Below are 23,568 nucleotides of genomic sequence, written 5' to 3' on the forward strand. Positions count from 1 at the left end.
CCTGGAGACTGACAGCCTGGTTATTACTGAGGAGAGGTACACACACACACAACCTGGAGACCGCCCTGAAGACTGACCGCCTGGTTATTACTGAGGAGAGGTACACACACAACCTGGAGACTGACCGCCTGGTTATTACTGAGGAGAGGTACACACACACACAACCTGACCGAGACTGACCGCCTGGTTATTACTGAGGAGAGGTACACACACAACCTAGAGACTGACCGCCTGGTTATTACTGAGGAGAGGTACACACACACAACCTGAGACTGACCGCCTGGTTATTACTGAGGAGAGGTACACACAACCTAGAGACTGACCGCCTGGTTACTACTGAGGAGAGGTACACACACAACCTAGAGACTGACTGCCTGGTTATGACTGAGGAGAGGTACACACAACCTAGAGACTGACCGCCTGGTTATTACTGAGGAGAGGTACACACACACACACACAACCTGGAGACTGACCGCCTGGTTATTACTGAGGAGAGGTACACATACAACCTAGAGACTGACTGCCTGGTTATTACTGAGGAGAGGTACACACACAACCTAGAGACTGACTGCCTGGTTATTACTGAGGAGAGGTACACACACAACCTAGAGACTGACCGCCTGGTTATTACTGAGGAGAGGTACACACACAACCTATAGACTGACCGCCTGGTTATTACTGAGGAGAGGTACACACACACACCTAGAGACTGACCGCCTGGTTATTACTGAGGAGAGGTACACACACAACCTAGAGACTGACCGCCTGGTTATTACTGAGGAGAGGTACACACACAACCTAGAGACTGACCGCCTGGTTATTACTGAGGAGAGGTACACACACAACCTAGAGACTGACCGCCTGGTTATTACTGAGGAGAGGTACACACACACAACCTAGAGACTGACCGCCTGGTTATTACTGAGGAGAGGTACACACACACACAACCTAGAGACTGACCGCCTGGTTATTACTGAGGAGAGGTACACACACACACAACCTAGAGACTGACTGCCTGGTTATTACTGAGGAGAGGTACACACACAACCTAGAGACTGACCGCCTGGTTATTACTGAGGAGAGGTACACACACAACCTAGAGACTGACTGCCTGGTTATTACTGAGGAGAGGTACACACACAACCTAGAGACTGACCGCCTGGTTATTACTGAGGAGAGGTACACACACAACCTAGAGACTGACCGCCTGGTTACTACTGAGGAGAGGTACACACACAACCTGGAGACTGACCGCCTGGTTATTACTGAGGAGAGGTACACACACAACCTAGAGACTGACTGCCTGGTTATGACTGAGGAGAGGTACACACACAACCTAGAGACTGACCGCCTGGTTATTACTGAGGAGAGGTACACACACAACCTGGAGACTGACCGCCTGGTTATTACCGAGGAGAGGTACACACACAACCTAGAGACTGACCGCCTGGTTACTACTGAGGAGAGGTACACACACAACCTAGAGACTGACTGCCTGGTTATTACTGAGGAGAGGTACACACACAACCTAGAGACTGACTGCCTGGTTATTACTGAGGAGAGGTACACACACAACCTAGAGACTGACTGCCTGGTTATTACTGAGGAGAGGTACACACACAACCTAGAGACTGACTGCCTGGTTATTACTGAGGAGAGGTACACACACAACCTAGAGACTGACTGCCTGGTTATTACTGAGGAGAGGTACACACACAACCTAGAGACTGACTGCCTGGTTATTACTGAGGAGAGGTACACACACAACCTAGAGACTGACTGCCTGGTTATTACTGAGGAGAGGTACACACACAACCTAGAGACTGACCGCCTGGTTATTACTGAGGAGAGGTACACACACAACCTAGAGACTGACCGCCTGGTTATTACTGAGGAGAGGTACACACACAACCTAGAGACTGACTGCCTGGTTATTACTGAGGAGAGGTACACACACAACCTAGAGACTGACCGCCTGGTTATTACTGAGGAGAGGTACACACACAACCTAGAGACTGACCGCCTGGTTATTACTGAGGAGAGGTACACACACACACAACCTAGAGACTGACCGCCTGGTTATTACTGAGGAGAGGTACACACACACAACCTAGAGACTGACCGCCTGGTTATTACTGAGGAGAGGTACACACACAACCTAGAGACTGACCGCCTGGTTATTACTGAGGAGAGGTACACACACACACAACCTAGAGACTGACTGCCTGGTTATTACTGAGGAGAGGTACACACACAACCTAGAGACTGACCGCCTGGTTATTACTGAGGAGAGGTACACACACAACCTAGAGACTGACCGCCTGGTTATTACTGAGGAGAGGTACACACACAACCTAGAGACTGACCGCCTGGTTATTACTGAGGAGAGGTACACACACAACCTAGAGACTGACTGCCTGGTTATTACTGAGGAGAGGTACACACACAACCTAGAGACTGACCGCCTGGTTATTACTGAGGAGAGGTACACACACACACAACCTGGAGACTGACCACCTGGTTATTACTGAGAGACCATACCATATTATCACCATACCATATTACCACCATACCATATCATCACCATACCATATTATCACCATACTGAGGGACCTCACCATACCATATTACCACCATACCATATCATCACCATACCATATTATCACCATACTGAGGGACCTCACCATACCATATTATCACCATACCATATTATCACCATACCATATTATCACCATACCATATTACCACCATACCATATTATCACCATACCATATTATCACCATACTGAGGGACCTCACCATACCATATTATCACCATACCATATTATCACCATACTGAGGGAACTCACCATACCATATTATCACCATACCATATTATCACCATACCATATTATCACCATACCATATTATCACCATACCATATTATCACCATACCATATTATCACCATACTGAGGGACCTCACCATACCATATTATCACCATACCATATTATCACCATACTGAGAGACCTCACCATACCATATTATCACCATACTGAGGGACCTCACCATACCATATTATCACCATACCATATTATCACCATACTGAGAGACCTCACCATACCATATTATCACCATACCATATTATCACCATACCATATTATCACCATACCATATTATCACCATACCATATTATCACCATACCATATTATCACCATACCATATTATCACCATACTGAGGGACCTCACCATACCATATTATCACCATACCATATTATCACCATACTGAGGGACCTCACCATACCATATTATCACCATACCATATTATCACCATACCATATCATCACCATACCATATTATCACCATACCATATTACCACCATACCATATTATCACCATACCATATTATCACCATACTGAGAGACCTCACCATACCATATTATCACCATACCATATTATCACCATACTGAGAGACCTCACCATACCATATTATCACCATACTGAGGGACCTCACCATACCATATTATCACCATACCATATTATCACCATACTGAGAGACCTCACCATACCATATTATCACCATACCATATTATCACCATACCATGTTATCACCATACCATATCATCACCATACCATATTACCACCATACCATATTATCACCATACCATATTATCACCATACTGAGAGGCCTCACCATACCATATTATCACCATACCATATTACCACCATACCATATTATTACCATACCATATTATCACCATACTGAGAGGCCTCACCATACCATATTATTACCATACCATATTATCACCATACTGAGGGACCATACCATACCATATTATCACCATACTGAGGGACCTCAGCATACCATATTATCACCATACCATATTATCACCATACTGAGGGACCATACCATATTATCACCATACCATATTATTACCATACCATATTATCACCATACTGAGGGACCTCACCATACCATATTATTACCATACCATATTATCACCATACTGAGGGACCTCACCATACCATATTATCACCATACCATATTATCACCATACTGAGGGACCTCACCATACCATATTATCACCATACTGAGGGACCTCACCATACCATATTATCACCATACCATATTATCACCATACTGAGGGACCTCACCATACCATATTATCACCATACCATATTATCACCATACCATATTATCACCATACTGAGGGACCTCACCATACCATATTATCACCATACTGAGGGACCTCACCATATTATCACCATACTGAGAGACCTCAACATACCATATTATCACCATACCATATTATCACCATACTGAGGGACCTCACCATACCATATTATCATCATACTAAGAGGCCTCACATACCATATTATCACCATACCATATTATAACCATACCATATTATCACCATACCATATTATAACCATACCATATTATCACCATACCATATTATAACCATACTGAGGGACCTCACCATACCATATTATAACCATACTGAGGGACCTCACCATACCATATAACCATACTGAGGGACCTCACCATACCATATTATCACCGTACTGAGGGACCTACCATATTATCACCGTACTGAGGGACCTCACCATACCATATTATCACCATACCATATTATAACCATACCATATTATCACCATACCATATTATAACCATACCATATTATCACCATACCATATTATAACCATACTGAGGGACCTCACCATACCATATTATAACCATACTGAGGGACCTCACCATACCATATTATAACCATACTGAGGGACCTCACCATACCATATTATCACCGTACTGAGGACCTCACCATACCATATTATCATCATACTAAGAGGCCTCACCATACCATATTATTACCATACTGAGGGACCATACCATACCATATTATCACCATACCATATTATCACCATACTGAGAGGCCTCACCATACCATATTATCACCATACCATATTATTACCATACCATATTATCACCATACCATATTATCACCATACTGAGGGACCTCACCATACCATATTATCACCATACTGAGAGACCTCACCATACCATATTATCACCATACTGAGAGACCTCACAATACCATATTATCACCATACCTTATTATCACCATACCATATTATCACCATACCATATTATCACCATACCATATAACCACCATACCGAGAGACCACACCATACCATATTATCACCATACCATATAACCACCATACCATATCATCACCATACTGAGGGACCTCACCATACCATATTATCACCATACTGAGGGACCTCACCATACCATATTATCACCATACCTTATTATCACCATACCATATTATCACCTCACCATACCATATTATCACCATACCATATTATCACCATACCCTAATATCACCATACCATATTATCACCATATTGAGGGACCTCACCATACCATATTATCACCATACCATATTATCACCTCACCATACCATATTATCACCATACCATATTATCACCATACCATATTATCACCATACCATATTATCACCATACTGAGGGACCTCACCATACCATATTATCACCATACCATATTATCACCATACTGAGGGACCTCACCATACCATATTATCACCATACCATATTATTACCATACCATATTATCACCATACCATATTATCACCATACCATATTATCACCATACCATATTATCACCATACCATATTATCACCATACCATATTATCACCATACTATATTATCACCATACTGAGAGACCTCACCATACCATATTATCACCATACCATATTATCACCATACTGAGAGGCCTACCATACCATATTATCACCATACCATATTATCACCATACTGAGAGACCTCACCATACCATATTATCACCATACCATATTATCACCATACCATATTATCACCATACTGAGAGGCCTCACCATACCATATTATTACCATACCATATTATCACCATACTGAGGGACCATACCATACCATATTATCACCATACTGAGGATCAGCATACCATATTATCACCATACCATATTATCACCATACTGAGGGACCTCACCATACCATATTATTACCATACCATATTATCACCATACTGAGGGACCTCACCATACCATATTAATACCATACCATATTATCACCATACTGAGGGACCTCACCATACCATATTATTACCATACCATATTATCACCATACTGAGGGACCTCACCATACCATATTATCACCATACTGAGGGACCTCACCATACCATATTATCACCATACTGAGAGACCTCACCATACCATATTATCACCATACTGAGGGACCTCACCATACCATATTATCACCATACCATATTATCATACCATATTACCACCATACCATATCATCACCATACCATATTATCACCATACCATATTACCACCATACCATATTATCACCATACCATATTATCACCATACTGAGAGGCCTCACCATACCATATTATCACCATACCATATTATCACCATACTGAGAGGCCTCACCATACCATATTATCACCATTGAGAGGCCTCACCATACCATATTATCACCATACCATATTATCACCATACTGAGAGACCTCACCATACCATATTATCACCATACCATATTATCACCATACCATGTTATCACCATACCATATCATCACCATACCATATTACCACCATACCATATTATCACCATACCATATTATCACCATACTGAGAGGCCTCACCATACCATATTATCACCATACCATATTACCACCATACCATATTATTACCATACCATATTATCACCATACTGAGAGGCCTCACCATACCATATTATTACCATACCATATTATCACCATACTGAGGGACCATACCATACCATATTATCACCATACTGAGGGACCACCATACCATATTATCACCATACCATATTATCACCATACTGAGGGACCATACCATATTATCACCATATTACCATATTATCACCATACTGAGGGACCTCACCATACCATATTATTACCATACCATATTATCACCATACTGAGGGACCTCACCATACCATATTATTACCATACCATATTATCACCATACTGAGGGACCTCACCATACCATATTATCACCATACTGAGGGACCTCACCATACCATATTATCACCATACTGAGAGACCTCACCATACCATATTATCACCATACTGAGAGACCTCACCATACCATATTATCACCATACCATATTATCACCATACTGAGGGACCTCACCATACCATATTATCATCATACTAAGAGGCCTCACCATACCATATTATCACCATACCATATTATAACCATACCATATTATCACCATACCATATTATAACCATACCATATTATCACCATACCATATTATAACCATACTGAGGGACCTCACCATACCATATTATAACCATACTGAGGGACCTCACCATACCATATAACCATACTGAGGACCTCACCATACCATATTATCACCGTACTGAGGGACCTCACCATACCATATTATTACTGAGGGACCTCACCATACCATATTATCACCATACCATATTATACCATACCATATTATCACCATACCATATTATAACCATACCATATTATCACCATACCATATTATAACCATACTGAGGGACCTCACCATACCATATTATAACCATACTGAGGGACCTCACCATACCATATTATAACCATACTGAGGGACCTCACCATACCATATTATCACCATACTGAGGGACCTCACCATACCATATTATCATCATACTAAGAGGCCTCACCATACCATATTATTACCATACTGAGGGACCATACCATACCATATTATCACCATACCATATTATCACCATACTGAGAGGCCTCACCATACCATATTATCACCATACCATATTATCACCATACTGAGAGACCATACCATATTATCACCATACTGAGAGACCATATCATATTATCACCATACTGAGAGACCTCACCATACCATATTATCACCATACCTTATTATCACCATACCATATTATCACCTCACCATACCATATTATCACCATACCATATTATCACCTCACCATACCATATTATCACCATACCATATTATCACCATACCCTAATATCACCATACCATATTATCACCATATTGAGGGACCTCACCATACCATATTATCACCATACCATATTATCACCTCACCATACCATATTATCACCATACCATATTATCACCATACCATATTATCACCATACCATATTATCACCATACCATATTATCACCATACTGAGAGACCTCACCATACCATATTATCACCATACCATATTATCACCATACCATATTATCACCATACTGAGAGACCTCACCATACCATATTATCACCATACTGAGGGACCTCACCATACCATATTATCACCATACCCTAATATCACCATACCATATTATCACCATACCATATTATCACCATACCATAGTATCACCATACCATATCATCACCATACTGAGGGACCTCACCATACCATATTATCACCATACCATATTATTACCATACTGAGGGACCTCACCATACCATATTATCACCATACCATATTATATACCATACCATATTATCACCATACCATATTATCACCATACCATATTATCACCATACCATATTATCACCATACCTATACTATATCACCATACCATATTATCACCATACCATATTATCACCATACTATATTATCACCATACTGAGAGACCTCACCATACCATATTATCACCATACCATATTATCACCATACTGAGAGGCCTCACCATACCATATTATCACCATACCATATTATCACCATACTGAGAGACCTCACCATACCATATTATCACCATACCATATTATCACCATACCATATTATCACCATACTGAGAGGCCTCACCATACCATATTATTACCATACCATATTATCACCATACTGAGGACCATACCATACCATATTATCACCATACTGAGGGACCTCAGCATACCATATTATCACCATACCATATTATCACCATACTGAGGACCTCACCATACCATATTATTACCATACCATATTATCACCATACTGAGGGACCTCACCATACCATATTAATACCATACCATATTATCACCATACTGAGGACCTCACCATACCATATTATTACCATACCATATATTATCACCATACTGAGAGACCTCACCATACCATATTATCACGATACCATATTATCACCATACCATATTATCACCATACTGAGAGACCTCACCATACCATATTATCACCATACTGAGGGACCTCACCATACCATATTATCACCATACCATAATATCACCATACCATATTATCACCATACTGAGGGACCTCACCATACCATATTATCACCATACTGAGGGACCTCACCATATTATCACCATACTGAGAGACCTCACCATACCATATTATCACCATACTGAGAGACCTCACCATACCATATTATCACCATACCATATTATCACCATACTGAGGGACCTCACCATACCATATTATCACCATACTGAGAGACCTCACCATACCATATTATCACCATACCATATTATCACCATACCATATTATAACCATACCATATTATCACCATACCATATTATAACCATACTGAGGGACCTCACCATACCATATTATAACCATACTGAGGGACCTCACCATACCATATTATAACCATACTGAGGGACCTCACCATACCATATTATAACCATACTGATAGACCTCACCATACCATATTATCACCATACTGAGGACCTCACCATACCATATTATCACCGTACTGAGGGACCTCACCATACCATATTATCATCATACTAAGAGGCCTCACCATACCATATTATCACCATACCATATTATCACCATACTGATTATCACCATACCATATTATCACCATACTGAGGGACCTCACCATACCATATTATCACCATACCATATTATCACCATACATATGATCACCATACTGAGGACCATACCATATTATCACCATACCATATTATTACCATACCATATTATCACCATACTGAGGACCTCACCATACCATATTATATACTGAGGGACCATATACCATACCATATTATCACCATACTGAGGGACCTCACCATACCATATTATCACCATACCATATTATCACCATATACCATATTATGAGAGGACCTCACCATACCATATTCACCATACCATACCATATTATATACCATATTATCACCATACCATATTATCACCATACTGAGGGACCTCACCATACCATATTATTACCATACCATATTATCACCATACTGAGGGACCTCACCATACCATATTATCACCATACCATATTATCACCATACTGAGGGACCATACTAGGAGACCTTATTACCATACCATATTATCACCATACCATCACCATACCATATTATCACCATACTGAGGGACCATACCACCATACCATATTATCACCACCATACTGAGGACCTCACCATACCATATTATCACCATACTGAGGGACCTCACCATACCATATTATCACCATACCATATTATCACCATACTGAGGGACCTCACCATACCATATTATCACCATACTAAGAGACCTCACCATACCATATTATCACCATACCATATTATAAACCATACCATATTATATTATCACCATACCATATTATCACCATACCATATTATCACCATACCATATTATCACCATACTGAGAGACCTCACCATACCATATTATCACCAAACTGAGGGACCTCACCATACCATATTATCACCATACCATATTATCACCATACTGAGAGACCTCACCATAACATATTATCACCATACTGAGAGACCTCACCATACCATATTATCACCATACTGAGGGACCTCACCATAACATATTATCACGATACCATATTATCACCATACCATATTATCACCATACTGAGGGACCTCACCATACCATATTATCACCATACCCTCACCATACCATATTATCACCATACTGAGGGACCTCACCATACCATATTATCACGATACCATATTATCACCATACCATATTATCACCATACCATATTATCACCATACTGAGAGACCTCACCATACCATATTATCACCATACCATATTATCACCATACTGAGGGATCACCATACCATATTATCACCATACTATTAGAGGCCTCACCATACCATATTATCACCATACCATATTATCACCATACCATATTATAACCATACCATATTATCACCATACCATATTATAACCATACTGAGGGACCTCACCATACCATATTATAACCATACTGAGGGACCTCACCATACCATATTATAACCATACTGAGGGACCTCACCATACCATATTATAACCATACTGAGGACCTCACCATACCATATTATCACCGTACTGAGGGACCTCACCATACCATATTATCACCGTACTGAGGGACCTCACCATACCATATTATCATCATACTAAGAGGCCTCACCATACCATATTATCACCATACCATATTATCACCATACCATATTATTACCATACTGAGGGACCATACCATACCATATTATCACCATACCATATTATCACCATACCATATTATCACCATACCATATTATCACCATACTGATGGACCTCACCATACCATATTATCACCATACCATATTATCACCATACCATATCATCACCATACTGAGGGACCTCACCATACCATTTTAACACCATACTATCACCATACCATATTATCACCATACCATATTATCACCATACTGAGGGACCTCACCATACCATATTATCACCATACTGAGAGACCTCACCATACCATATTATCACCATACTGAGAGACCTCACCATACCATATTATCACCATACTGAGAGGCCTCACCATACCATATTATCACCATACCATATTATCACCATACTGAGAGACCTCACCATACCATATTATCACCATACCATATTATCACCATACCATGTTATCACCATACCATATCATCACCATACCATATTACCTCACCATACCATATTATCACCATACCATATTATCACCATACTGAGAGGCCTCACCATACCATATTATCACCATACCATATTACCACCATACCATATTATTACCATACCATATTATCACCATACTGAGAGGCCTCACCATACCATATTATTACCATACCATATTATCACCATACTGAGGGACCATACCATACCATATTATCACCATACTGAGGGACCTCAGCATACCATATTATCACCATACCATATTATCACCATACTGAGGGACCTCACCATACCATATTATCACCATACCATATTATCACCATACTGAGGGACCTCACCATACCATATTATCACCATACCATATTATCACCATACTGAGGGACCTCACCATACCATATTATCACCATACCATATTATCACCATACTGAGGGACCTCACCATACCATATTATCACCATACTGAGGGACCTCACCATACCATATTATCACCATACTGAGAGACCTCACCATACCATATTATCACCATACTGAGGGACCTCACCATACCATATTATCACCATACCATATTATCACCATACTGAGGGACCTCACCATACCATATTATCACCATACTGAGAGACCTCACCATACCATATTATCACCATACTGAGGGACCTCACCATACCATATTATCACCATACCATATTATCACCATACTGAGGGACCTCACCATACCATATTATCACCATACTGAGAGACCTCACCATACCATATTATAACCATACCATATTATCACCATACCATATTATAACCATACTGAGGGACCTCACCATACCATATTATAACCATACTGAGGGACCTCACCATACCATATTATAACCATACTGAGGGACCTCACCATACCATATTATAACCATACTGAGGGACCTCACCATACCATATTATCACCGTACTGAGGGACCTCACCATACCATATTATCACCATACCATATTATCACCATACCATATTATCACCATACTGAGAGACCTCACCATACCATATTATCACCATACCATATTATCACCATACCATATTATCACCATACCATATTATCACCATACTGAGAGACCTCACCATACCATATTATCACCATACCATATTATCACCATACCATAATATCACCATACCATATTATCACCATACCATATTATCACCATACCATATTATCACCATACCATATTATCACCATACCATATTATCACCATACCATATTATCACCATACCATATTATCACCATACCATATCATCACCATACTGAGGGACCTCACCATACCATATTATCACCATACTGAGGGACCTCACCATACCATATTATCACCATACCATATTATCACCATACCATATTATCACCATACCATATTATCACCATACCATATTATCACCATACCATATTATCACCATACTGAGAGACCTCACCATACCATATTATCACCATACTGAGGGACCTCACCATACCATATTATTACCATACCATATTATTACCATACCATATTATCACCATACCATATTATCACCATACCATATTATCACCATACCATATTATCACCATACTGAGGGACCTCACCATACCATATTATCACCATACCATATTATCACCATACTGAGAGACCTCACCATACCATATTATCACCATACCATATTATCACCATACTGAGAGACCTCACCATACCATATTATCACCATACCATATTATCACCATACTGAGGGACCTCACCATACCATATTATCACCATACCATATTATCACCATACCATATTATCACCATACCATATTATCACCATACTATATTATCACCATACTATATTATCACCATACCATATTATCACCATACCATATTATCACCATACTATATTACTTGACGTCGACACACACACACACACACACACATCGTGGAGACAGACTTGACATCGACACACACACACACACACACACACACACACACACACACACACACACACACACACACACACACACACACACACACACACACACACACACATCGTGGAGACAGACTTGACGTTGACACACACACACTCATCGTGGAGACAGACTTGACGTTGACACACACACACACATCGTGGAGACAGACTTGAAGTCGACACACACACACACATCGTGGAGACAGACTTGACGTCGACACACACACACAACCTGGAGACTGACCGCCTGGTTATTACTGAGGAGAGGTACACACACAACCTGGAGACTGACCGCCTGGTTATTACTGAGGAGAGGTACACACACAACCTATAGACTGACCGCCTGGTTATTACTGAGGAGAGGTACACACACACACAACCTGGAGACTGACCGCCTGGTTATTACTGAGGAGAGGTACACACACAACCTAGAGACTGACCACCTGGTTATTACTGAGAGACCATACCATATCATCACCATACCATATTATCACCATACTGAGGGACCTCACCATACCATATTATCACCATACCATATTACCACCATACCATATTATCACCATACCATATTACCACCATACCATATTATCACCATACCATATTATTACCATACCATATTATCACCATACCATATTATCACCATACTGAGGGACCTCACCATACCATATTATCACCATACCATATTATCACCATACTGAGGGACCTCACCATACCATATTATCACCATACCATATTACCACCATACCATATCATCACCATACCATATTATAACCATACCATATTACCACCATACCATATTATCACCATACCATATTATCACCATACCATATTATCACCATACTGAGAGACCTCACCATACCATATTATCACCATACCACATTATCACCATACCATATTATCACCATACCATATTATCACCATACTGAGAGACCTCACCATACCATATTATCACCATACCATATTATCACCATACCATATTATCACCATACCATATTACCACCATACCATATTATCACCATACCATATTATCACCATACCATATTATCACCATACCATATTATCACCATACTGAGGGACCTCACCATACCATATTATCACCATACCATATTATCACCATACCATATTATCACCATACCATATTATCACCATACCATATTACCACCATACCATATTATCACCATACCATATTATCACCATACTGAGAGGCCTCACCATACCATATTATCACCATACCATATTATCACCATACTGAGAGGCCTCACCATACCATATTATCACCATACTGAGAGGCCTCACCATACCATATTATCACCATACCATATTATCACCATACTGAGAGACCTCACCATACCATATTATCACCATACCATATTATCACCATACCATATTATCACCATACCATGTTATCACCATACCATATCATCACCATACCATATTACCACCATGCCATATTATCACCATACCATATTATCACCATACTGAGATGCCTCACCATACCATATTATCACCATACCATATTACCACCATACCATATTATTACCATACCATATTATCACCATACTGAGAGGCCTCACCATACCATATTATTACCATACCATATTATCACCATACTGAGGGACCATACCATACCATATTATCACCATACTGAGGGACCTCAGCATACCATATTATCACCATACCATATTATCACCATACTGAGGGACCTCACCATACCATATTATTACCATACCATATTATCACCATACTGAGAGACCTCACCATACCATATTATCACCATACCATATTATCACCATACCATGTTATCACCATACCATATCATCACCATACCATATTATCACCATACCATATTATCACCATACTGAGAGGCCTCACCATACCATATTATCACCATACCATATTACCACCATACCATATTATTACCATACCATATTATCACCATACTGAGAGGCCTCACCATACCATATTATTACCATACCATATTATCACCATACTGAGGGACCATACCATACCATATTATCACCATACTGAGGGACCTCACCATACCATATTATTACCATACTGAGGGACCTCACCATACCATATTATCACCATACTGAGAGACCTCACCATACCATATTATCACCATACTGAGGGACCTCACCATACCATATTATCACCATACCATATTATCACCATACCATATTATCACCATACTGAGGGACCTCACCATACCATATTATCACCATACTAGGAGACCTCACCATACCATATTATCACCATACTGAGAGACCTCACCATACCATATTATCACCATACCATATTATCACCGTACTGAGGGACCTCACCATACCATATTATCATCATACTAAGAGGCCTCACCATACCATATTATCACCATACCATATTATAACCATACCATATTATCACCATACCATATTATCACCATACTGAGGGACCTCACCATACCATATTATCACCATACCATATTATAACCATACTGAGGGACCTCACCATACCATATTATAACCATACTGAGGGACCTCACCATACCATATTATCACCGTACTGAGGGACCTCACCATACCATATTATCATCATACTAAGAGGCCTCACCATACCATATTATTACCATACTGAGGGACCATACCATACCATATTATCACCATACCATATTATCACCATACCATATTATCACCATACTGAGAGGCCTCACCATACCATATTATCACCATACCATATTATCACCATACCATATTATCACCATACCATATTATCACCATACTGAGGGACCTCACCATACCATATTATCACCATACCATATCATCACCATACTGAGGGACCTCACCATACCATATTATCACCATACTATCACCATACCATATTATCACCATACCATATTATCACCATACTGAGGGACCTCACCATACCATATTATCACCATACTGAGAGACCTCACCATACCATATTATCACCATACTGAGAGACCTCACCATACCATATTATCACCATACCATATTATCACCATACCATATTATCACCATACTATACTATCACCATACCATACTATCACCATACCATATTATCACCATACCATATTCTGTAGCTCAGTTGGTAGAGCATGGCGCTTGTAACGCCAGGGTAGTGGGTTCGATTCCGGGACCACCCATACGTAGAATGTATGCACACATGACTGTAAGTCGCTTTGGATAAAAGCGTCCGCTAAATGGCATATATTATCACCATACTGAGGGACCTCACCATACCATATTATCACCATACCATATTATCACCATACCATATTATCACCATACCATATTATCACCATACTGAGGGACCTCACCATACCATATTATCACCATACTGAGGGACCTCACCATACCATATTATCACCATACCATATTATCACCATACCATATTATCACCATACCATATTATCACCATACTGAGGGACCTCACCATACCATATTATCACCATACTGAGGGACCTCACCATACCATATTATCACCATACCATATTATCACCATACCATATTATCACCATACCATATTATCACCATACCATATCATCACCATACTGAGGGACCTCACCATACCATATTATCACCATACCATATCATCACCACACTGAGAGACCTCACCATACCATATTATCACCATACCATATTATCACCATACCATATTATCACCATACCATATTATCACCATACCATATTATCACCATACCATATTATCACCATACCATATTATCACCATACCATATTATTACCATACCATATTATCACCATACCATATTATCACCATACCATATTATCACCATACCATATTATCACCATACCATATTATCACCATACCATATTATCACCATACCATATTATCACCATACCATATTATCACCATACTATATTATCACCATACCATATTATTACCATACCATATTATCACCATACTGAGAGGCCTCACCATACCATATTATCACCATACCATATTATCACCATACTGAGAGGCCTCACCATACCATATTATCACCATACTGAGAGGCCTCACCATACCATATTATCACCATACCATATTATCACCATACTGAGAGACCTCACCATACCATATTATCACCATACCATATTATTACCATACCATATTACCACCATACTGAGAGGCCTCACCATACCATATTATCACCATACCATATTATTACCATACCATATTATCACCATACTGAGAGGCCTCACCATACCATATTATCACCATACCATATTATCACCATACTGAGAGACCTCACCATACCATATTATCACTATACCATATTATTACCATACCATATTATCACCATACTGAGAGACCTCACCATACCATATTATCACTATACCATATTATTACCATACCATATTATTACCATACCATATTATCACCATACCATATTATCACCATACTATATTATCACCATACCATATTACTTGACGTCGACACACACACACACACACACACACACACACACACACACACACACACACACACACACACACACACACACATCGTGGAGACAGACTTGACGTCGACACACACACACACACACACACACACACACACACACACACACACACACACACACACACACACACACTCATCGTGGAGACAGACTTGAAGTCGACACACACACACACATCGTGGAGACAGACTTGACGTCGACACACACGCACACGCACACGCACACACACACACACACATCGGGAGACAGACTTGAAGTCGACACACACACACACATCGTGGAGACAGACTTGACGCCGACACACACACACACACACACACACACACACACACACACACACACTCATCGTGGAGACAGACTTGACGCCACACACACACACACACACACACACACACACATCGTGGAGACAGACTTGACGTAGACACACACCAATACTGGAATAACCCTCCTCCTCTCTTCCAGGAGGAAGCTTGCCCAGCTGCAGCACGCCTACACCTGTCTGTTTAAGGACTACGACTCCAAACTCAAGACTGAGGTGTGTTTGTGTGTGTGTGTGTGTGTGTGTGTGTGTGTGTGTGTGTGTGTGTGTGTGTGTGTGTGTGTGTGTGTGTGTGTGTGTGTGTGTGTGTGTGTGTACCTGTCTAAGGACTACGACTCCAAACTCAAGACTGAGGTGTGTGTGTGTGTACACCTGTCTGTTTAAGGACTACGACTCCAAACTCTAGACTGAGGTGTTTGTGTGTACCTGTCTGTTTGAGGGCTACGACTCCAAACTCAAGACTGAGGTGTGTGTGTGTGTGTGTGTGTGTATACCTGTCTGTTTAAGGACTACGACTCCAAACTCTAGACTGAGGTGTGTGTTTGTGTGTACCTGTCTGTTTGAGGACTACGACTCCAAACTCAAGACTGAGGGTGTGTGTGTGTGTGTGTGTGTGTGTACCTGTCTAAGGACTACGACTCAAGACTGAGGGGTGTGTGTGTGTATACCTGTCTGTTTAAGGACTACGACTCCAAACCAACGACAGGTGTGTGTGCGTGTAGCTGTCTGTTTAAGAACTACGACTCCGAACTCAAGACTGAGGTGTGTGTGTGTGTAATAACACCATGTGAGTGTGTGTGTGTAGGGAGGAGACATGGTTGTTCGTCTGGAGGAGGCAGAGAGAGCTCTGGCTCTGAAACAGGATCTGATCGACAAGCTGAAGGAAGAGGTGGAGCAACAGAGAGGATCTCTTGAGACCGTTCCTGTTCTCACTGCCCAGGTACACACACTCACCCCTGTTCTCACTGCCCAGGTACACACACTCACCCCTGTTCTCACTGCCCAGGTACACACACTCACCCCTGTTCTCACTGCCCAGGTACACACACTCACCCCTGTTCTCACTGCCCAGGTACACACACTCACCCCTGTTCTGACTGCCCAGGCACACACACTCACCCCTGTTCTGACTGCCCAGGTACACACACTCACCCCTGTTCTCACTGCCCAGGTACACACTCACCCCTGTTCTCATTTTATATTTTTTAAATAGCCAACCTTTGCCTTGATGACAGCTTAGCACACTCTTGGCAATCTCTCAACCAGCTTCATGAGGTAGTTACCTGGCATTTCAATTAACAGGTGTGCCTTCTTAAAAGTTCATTTGTGGAATTTCATTCATTCTTAATGTGTTTGAGCCAATAATTTGTGTTGTAACAAGGTAGGGGGGTGTACAGAAGATAGACTTATTTGGTAAAAGACCCAAGTCCATATTATGGCAAGAACATCTCAAATAAGCAAAGAGAAACGACAGTCCATCATTACTTTAAGACATAAAGGTCCGTCAATACGGAACATTTCAACAACTTTGAAAGTTTCTTCAAGTGCAGTCGCAAGAACCGTATAGCACTATGATGTAACTGTCTCTCATGAGGACCACCACAGGAAATGAAGACCCAGAGTTACCTCTGCTGCAGAGGATAAGTTCATTAGAGTTACCAGGCTCAGAAATTTGCAGCCCAAATAAATGCGTCACAGACTTCAAGTAACAGCCACATCTCAACATCAACTGTTTAGAGGAGACTGTTGTGAATCAGGCCTTCATAGTCGACTAGCTGCAGAGAAACCACTACTAAAGGACACCACTAACAAGAAGACACTTGCTTGGACCAAGAAACACGAGCAATGGACATTCAACTGGTGGAAATTTGTCCTTTGGTCTGATGAGTCCAAATTGGAGACGTTTGGTTCCAACCGCTGTGTCTTTATGAGACACAGAGTAGGTGAACGGATGATCTCCACATGTGTGGTTCCCACCGTGAAGCATGGAGGAGGAGGTGTGATGTCTTTATGAGACGCAGAGTAGGTGAACGGATGATCTCCACATGTGTGGTTCCCACCGTGAAGCATGGAGGAGGAGGTGTGATGTCTTTGTGAGACGCAGAGTAGGTGAACGGATGATCTCCGCATGTGTGGTTCCCACCGTGAAGCATGGAGGAGGAGGTGTGATGTCTTTATGAGACGCAGAGTAGGTGAACGGATGATCTCCACATGTGTGGTTCCCACCGTGAAGCATGGAGGAGGAGGTGTGATGTCTTTATGAGACACAGAGTAGGTGAACGGATGATCTCCACATGTGTGTTTCCCACCGTGAAGCATGGAGGAGGAGGTGAGATGGTGCTTTGCTGGTGACACTGTCTTTGATTTATTTAGAATTCAAGGCACACTTAATCAGCATGCCTACCACAGCATTATGCAGTGATACACCATCCCATCTGGTTTACGCTTAGTGGGACTATCATTTGTTTTTCAACAGGACAATGACCCGACACACTACCAGGATGTTTAAGAGCAATTTTACCAAGTGATGGAGTGCTGCATCAGATGACCTGGCCTCCACAACCACCTGACCTCAACCCAATAGAGATGGTTTGGGATGAGTTGGACCTCAGAGTGAAGGAGAAGCAGCCAACAAGTGCTCAGCATATGTGGGAACTCCTTCAAGACGGTTGAAAAAGCATTCCAGGTGAAGCTGGTTGAGAAAATGTCAAGTTTGCAAAGCTGTCATCAAGGCAAAGGGTGGCTATTTGAAGAATCGCACATATAAAATCTATTTTGATTTGTTTAACACTTTTTTTGGTTACTACATGATTCCATATGTGTTATTTCATAGTTCTGATGTCTTCACTGTTATTCTACAATGTAGAAAATAGTAAAAATAAAGAAAAACCCTTGATGAGTAGGTGGTGTAAACCTTTTGACCGGTAGTGTATCTGTGACCTTTTGACATTTGAATGATATTTGTATATTTAAATAAAGTGTGTGTGTGTGTGTGTGTGTGTGTGTGTGTGTGTGTGTGTGTGTGTGTGTGTGTGTGTGTGTCTCAGGCTGAGATCTACAAGGCAGACTTCCTAGCGGAGGCTGAGGAGGCCAGAGAGAAGTTGAACCAGAGGAAGGAGGAGCTTCAGGACCAGCTGAACAAAGCATTGGCTGAGATGGAGCGTCTGAAACAGGAGGGGACCTCACGGTAACAGACACACACACACACACACACACACACACACTAGAATGGGATTTAGGGATTGATATAATGTAGTGCGTGTTTGTTTTTAAGGGCTCGTATGGAGGAGATGCAGCAGAGACACCTGGAGGACTTCATACCACGACCCAACATCCCCCCACAACAAGGTACACACACACACACACACCAACCAGGTACACACACACACACCAACCAGGTACACACACACACACCAACCAGGTACACACACACACCAACCAGGTACACACACACACACCAACCAGGTACACACACACACACACACCAACCAGGTACACACACACACACACACCAACCAGGTACACACACACACACACCAACCAGGTACACACACACACACACCAACCAGGTACACACACACACACACACCAACCAGGTACACACACACACACACCAACCAGGTACACACACACACACACACACCAACAACACACACACACACACACCCACCAGATACACACACACACACACCCACCAGGTACACACACACACACACACACACACCAACCAGGTACACACACACACACACCAACCAGGTACACACACACACACACACACCAACCAGGTACACACACACACACACACCAGGTACACACACACACACCAACCACACACACACCAACCAGGTACACACACACACACAACCAACCAGGTACACACACACACACACACACCAACCACACACACACACCAACCAGGTACACACACACACACACACACACCAACCAGGTACACACACACACACACCAACCAGGTACACACACACACACCAACCACACACACACACCAACCAGGTACACACACACACACCAACCACACACACCAACCAGGTACACACACACACACAACCAGGTACACACACAACCACACCAACCACACACCAACCAGGTACACACACACCAACCAGGTACACACACACACACACACACACCAACCAGGTACACACACACACACACCAACCAGGTACACACACACACACACACCAACCAGGTACACACACACACACACCAACCAGGTACACACACACATGGAATCATGTAGTAAGCAAAAAAGTGTTAAACAAAACAAAATATATTTTATATTTGAGATTCATCAAATAGCCTTTGCCAAAGGACAGATCTCCACCGGTCTAACGCCCATTGCTCATGTTTCTTGGCCCAAGCAAGTCTCTTCTTCTTATCGGTGTCCTTTAGTAGGGGTTTCTCTGCAGCAATTTAACCATGAAGGCCTGATTCACCCAGTCTCCTCTGAACAGTTTATGTTGAGATGTGTCTGTTACTTGAACTTTTTTGGGCTGCAATTTCTGAGGCTGGTACCTAATGAACTTATCCTCTGCAGCAGAGGTAACTCTGGGTCTTCATTTCCTGTGGCGGTCCTCATGAGAGACAGTTAACTCTAATGAACTTATCCTCTGCAGCAGAGGTAACTCAGGGTCTTCATTTCCTGTGGTGGTCTTCATGAGAGACAGTTACATCATAGCGCTTGATGGTTTTTGCGACTGCACCTGAAGAAACTTTCCAAGTTGTTGAAATGTACCTTTATGTCTTAAAGTAATGATGGACTGTCGTTGCTCTTTGCTCATTTGAGCTGTTCTTGCCATAATATGGACTTAGACCTATTCTGGTAAAAGACCATCTTCTGTACCTTGTTACAACACAAATGATTGGCTCAAACACATTAAGAATGAATGAAATTCCACAAATGAACTTTTAAGAAGGCACACCTGTTAATTGAAATGCATTCCAGGTGAC

At 41.4% G+C, this 23,568-nt stretch overlaps 1 protein-coding gene and 3 long non-coding RNA genes across 9 annotated transcripts in view; 2 read left to right on the forward strand and 2 right to left on the reverse strand.

Moving 5' to 3' along the window:
* LOC118376297 (NF-kappa-B essential modulator-like) overlaps positions 1-23,568 on the forward strand; it is a 60,445-nt gene that overhangs the window by 33,825 nt on the left and 3,052 nt on the right. Inside the window, 4 exon segments of the mRNA XM_052507578.1 lie at positions 18,741-18,813; positions 19,403-19,537; positions 21,645-21,784; positions 21,872-21,945. Coding sequence (XP_052363538.1) covers positions 18,741-18,813; positions 19,403-19,537; positions 21,645-21,784; positions 21,872-21,945 — 422 coding nt within the window.
* On the reverse strand, positions 22-2,677 carry LOC127923534 (uncharacterized). Of its 5 annotated transcripts, XR_008114627.1 has the most exons (4): positions 2,503-2,677; positions 2,211-2,402; positions 703-1,192; positions 302-359 (listed from the first exon to the last, which is right to left on the reverse strand). It is a non-coding gene; the product is annotated as an uncharacterized LOC127923534 (long non-coding RNA). The 5 variants fall into 5 exon arrangements; XR_008114629.1 differs by lacking the exons at positions 302-359; positions 2,211-2,402; positions 2,503-2,677 and adding exons at positions 22-113; positions 2,111-2,203 and having other exon boundaries at positions 703-1,240; XR_008114630.1 differs by lacking the exons at positions 302-359; positions 2,211-2,402; positions 2,503-2,677 and adding exons at positions 172-216; positions 2,111-2,203 and having other exon boundaries at positions 703-1,240.
* LOC127923533 (uncharacterized) lies at positions 585-14,279 on the forward strand. Its single transcript, XR_008114625.1, has 5 exons — positions 585-688; positions 738-1,227; positions 2,146-2,193; positions 2,246-2,293; positions 14,232-14,279. It is a non-coding gene; the product is annotated as an uncharacterized LOC127923533 (long non-coding RNA).
* LOC127923535 (uncharacterized) lies at positions 5,993-16,229 on the reverse strand. 2 transcript variants are annotated; one of them, XR_008114632.1, is made up of 4 exons: positions 15,884-16,229; positions 6,942-7,143; positions 6,123-6,240; positions 5,993-6,072 (listed from the first exon to the last, which is right to left on the reverse strand). It is a non-coding gene; the product is annotated as an uncharacterized LOC127923535 (long non-coding RNA). The 2 variants fall into 2 exon arrangements; XR_008114631.1 differs by lacking the exon at positions 15,884-16,229 and having other exon boundaries at positions 6,942-7,370.

This window comes from Oncorhynchus keta, unplaced genomic scaffold (assembly GCF_023373465.1).
Source record: "Oncorhynchus keta strain PuntledgeMale-10-30-2019 unplaced genomic scaffold, Oket_V2 Un_contig_2998_pilon_pilon, whole genome shotgun sequence".
Taxonomy (NCBI): Eukaryota; Metazoa; Chordata; class Actinopteri; order Salmoniformes; family Salmonidae; genus Oncorhynchus; species Oncorhynchus keta.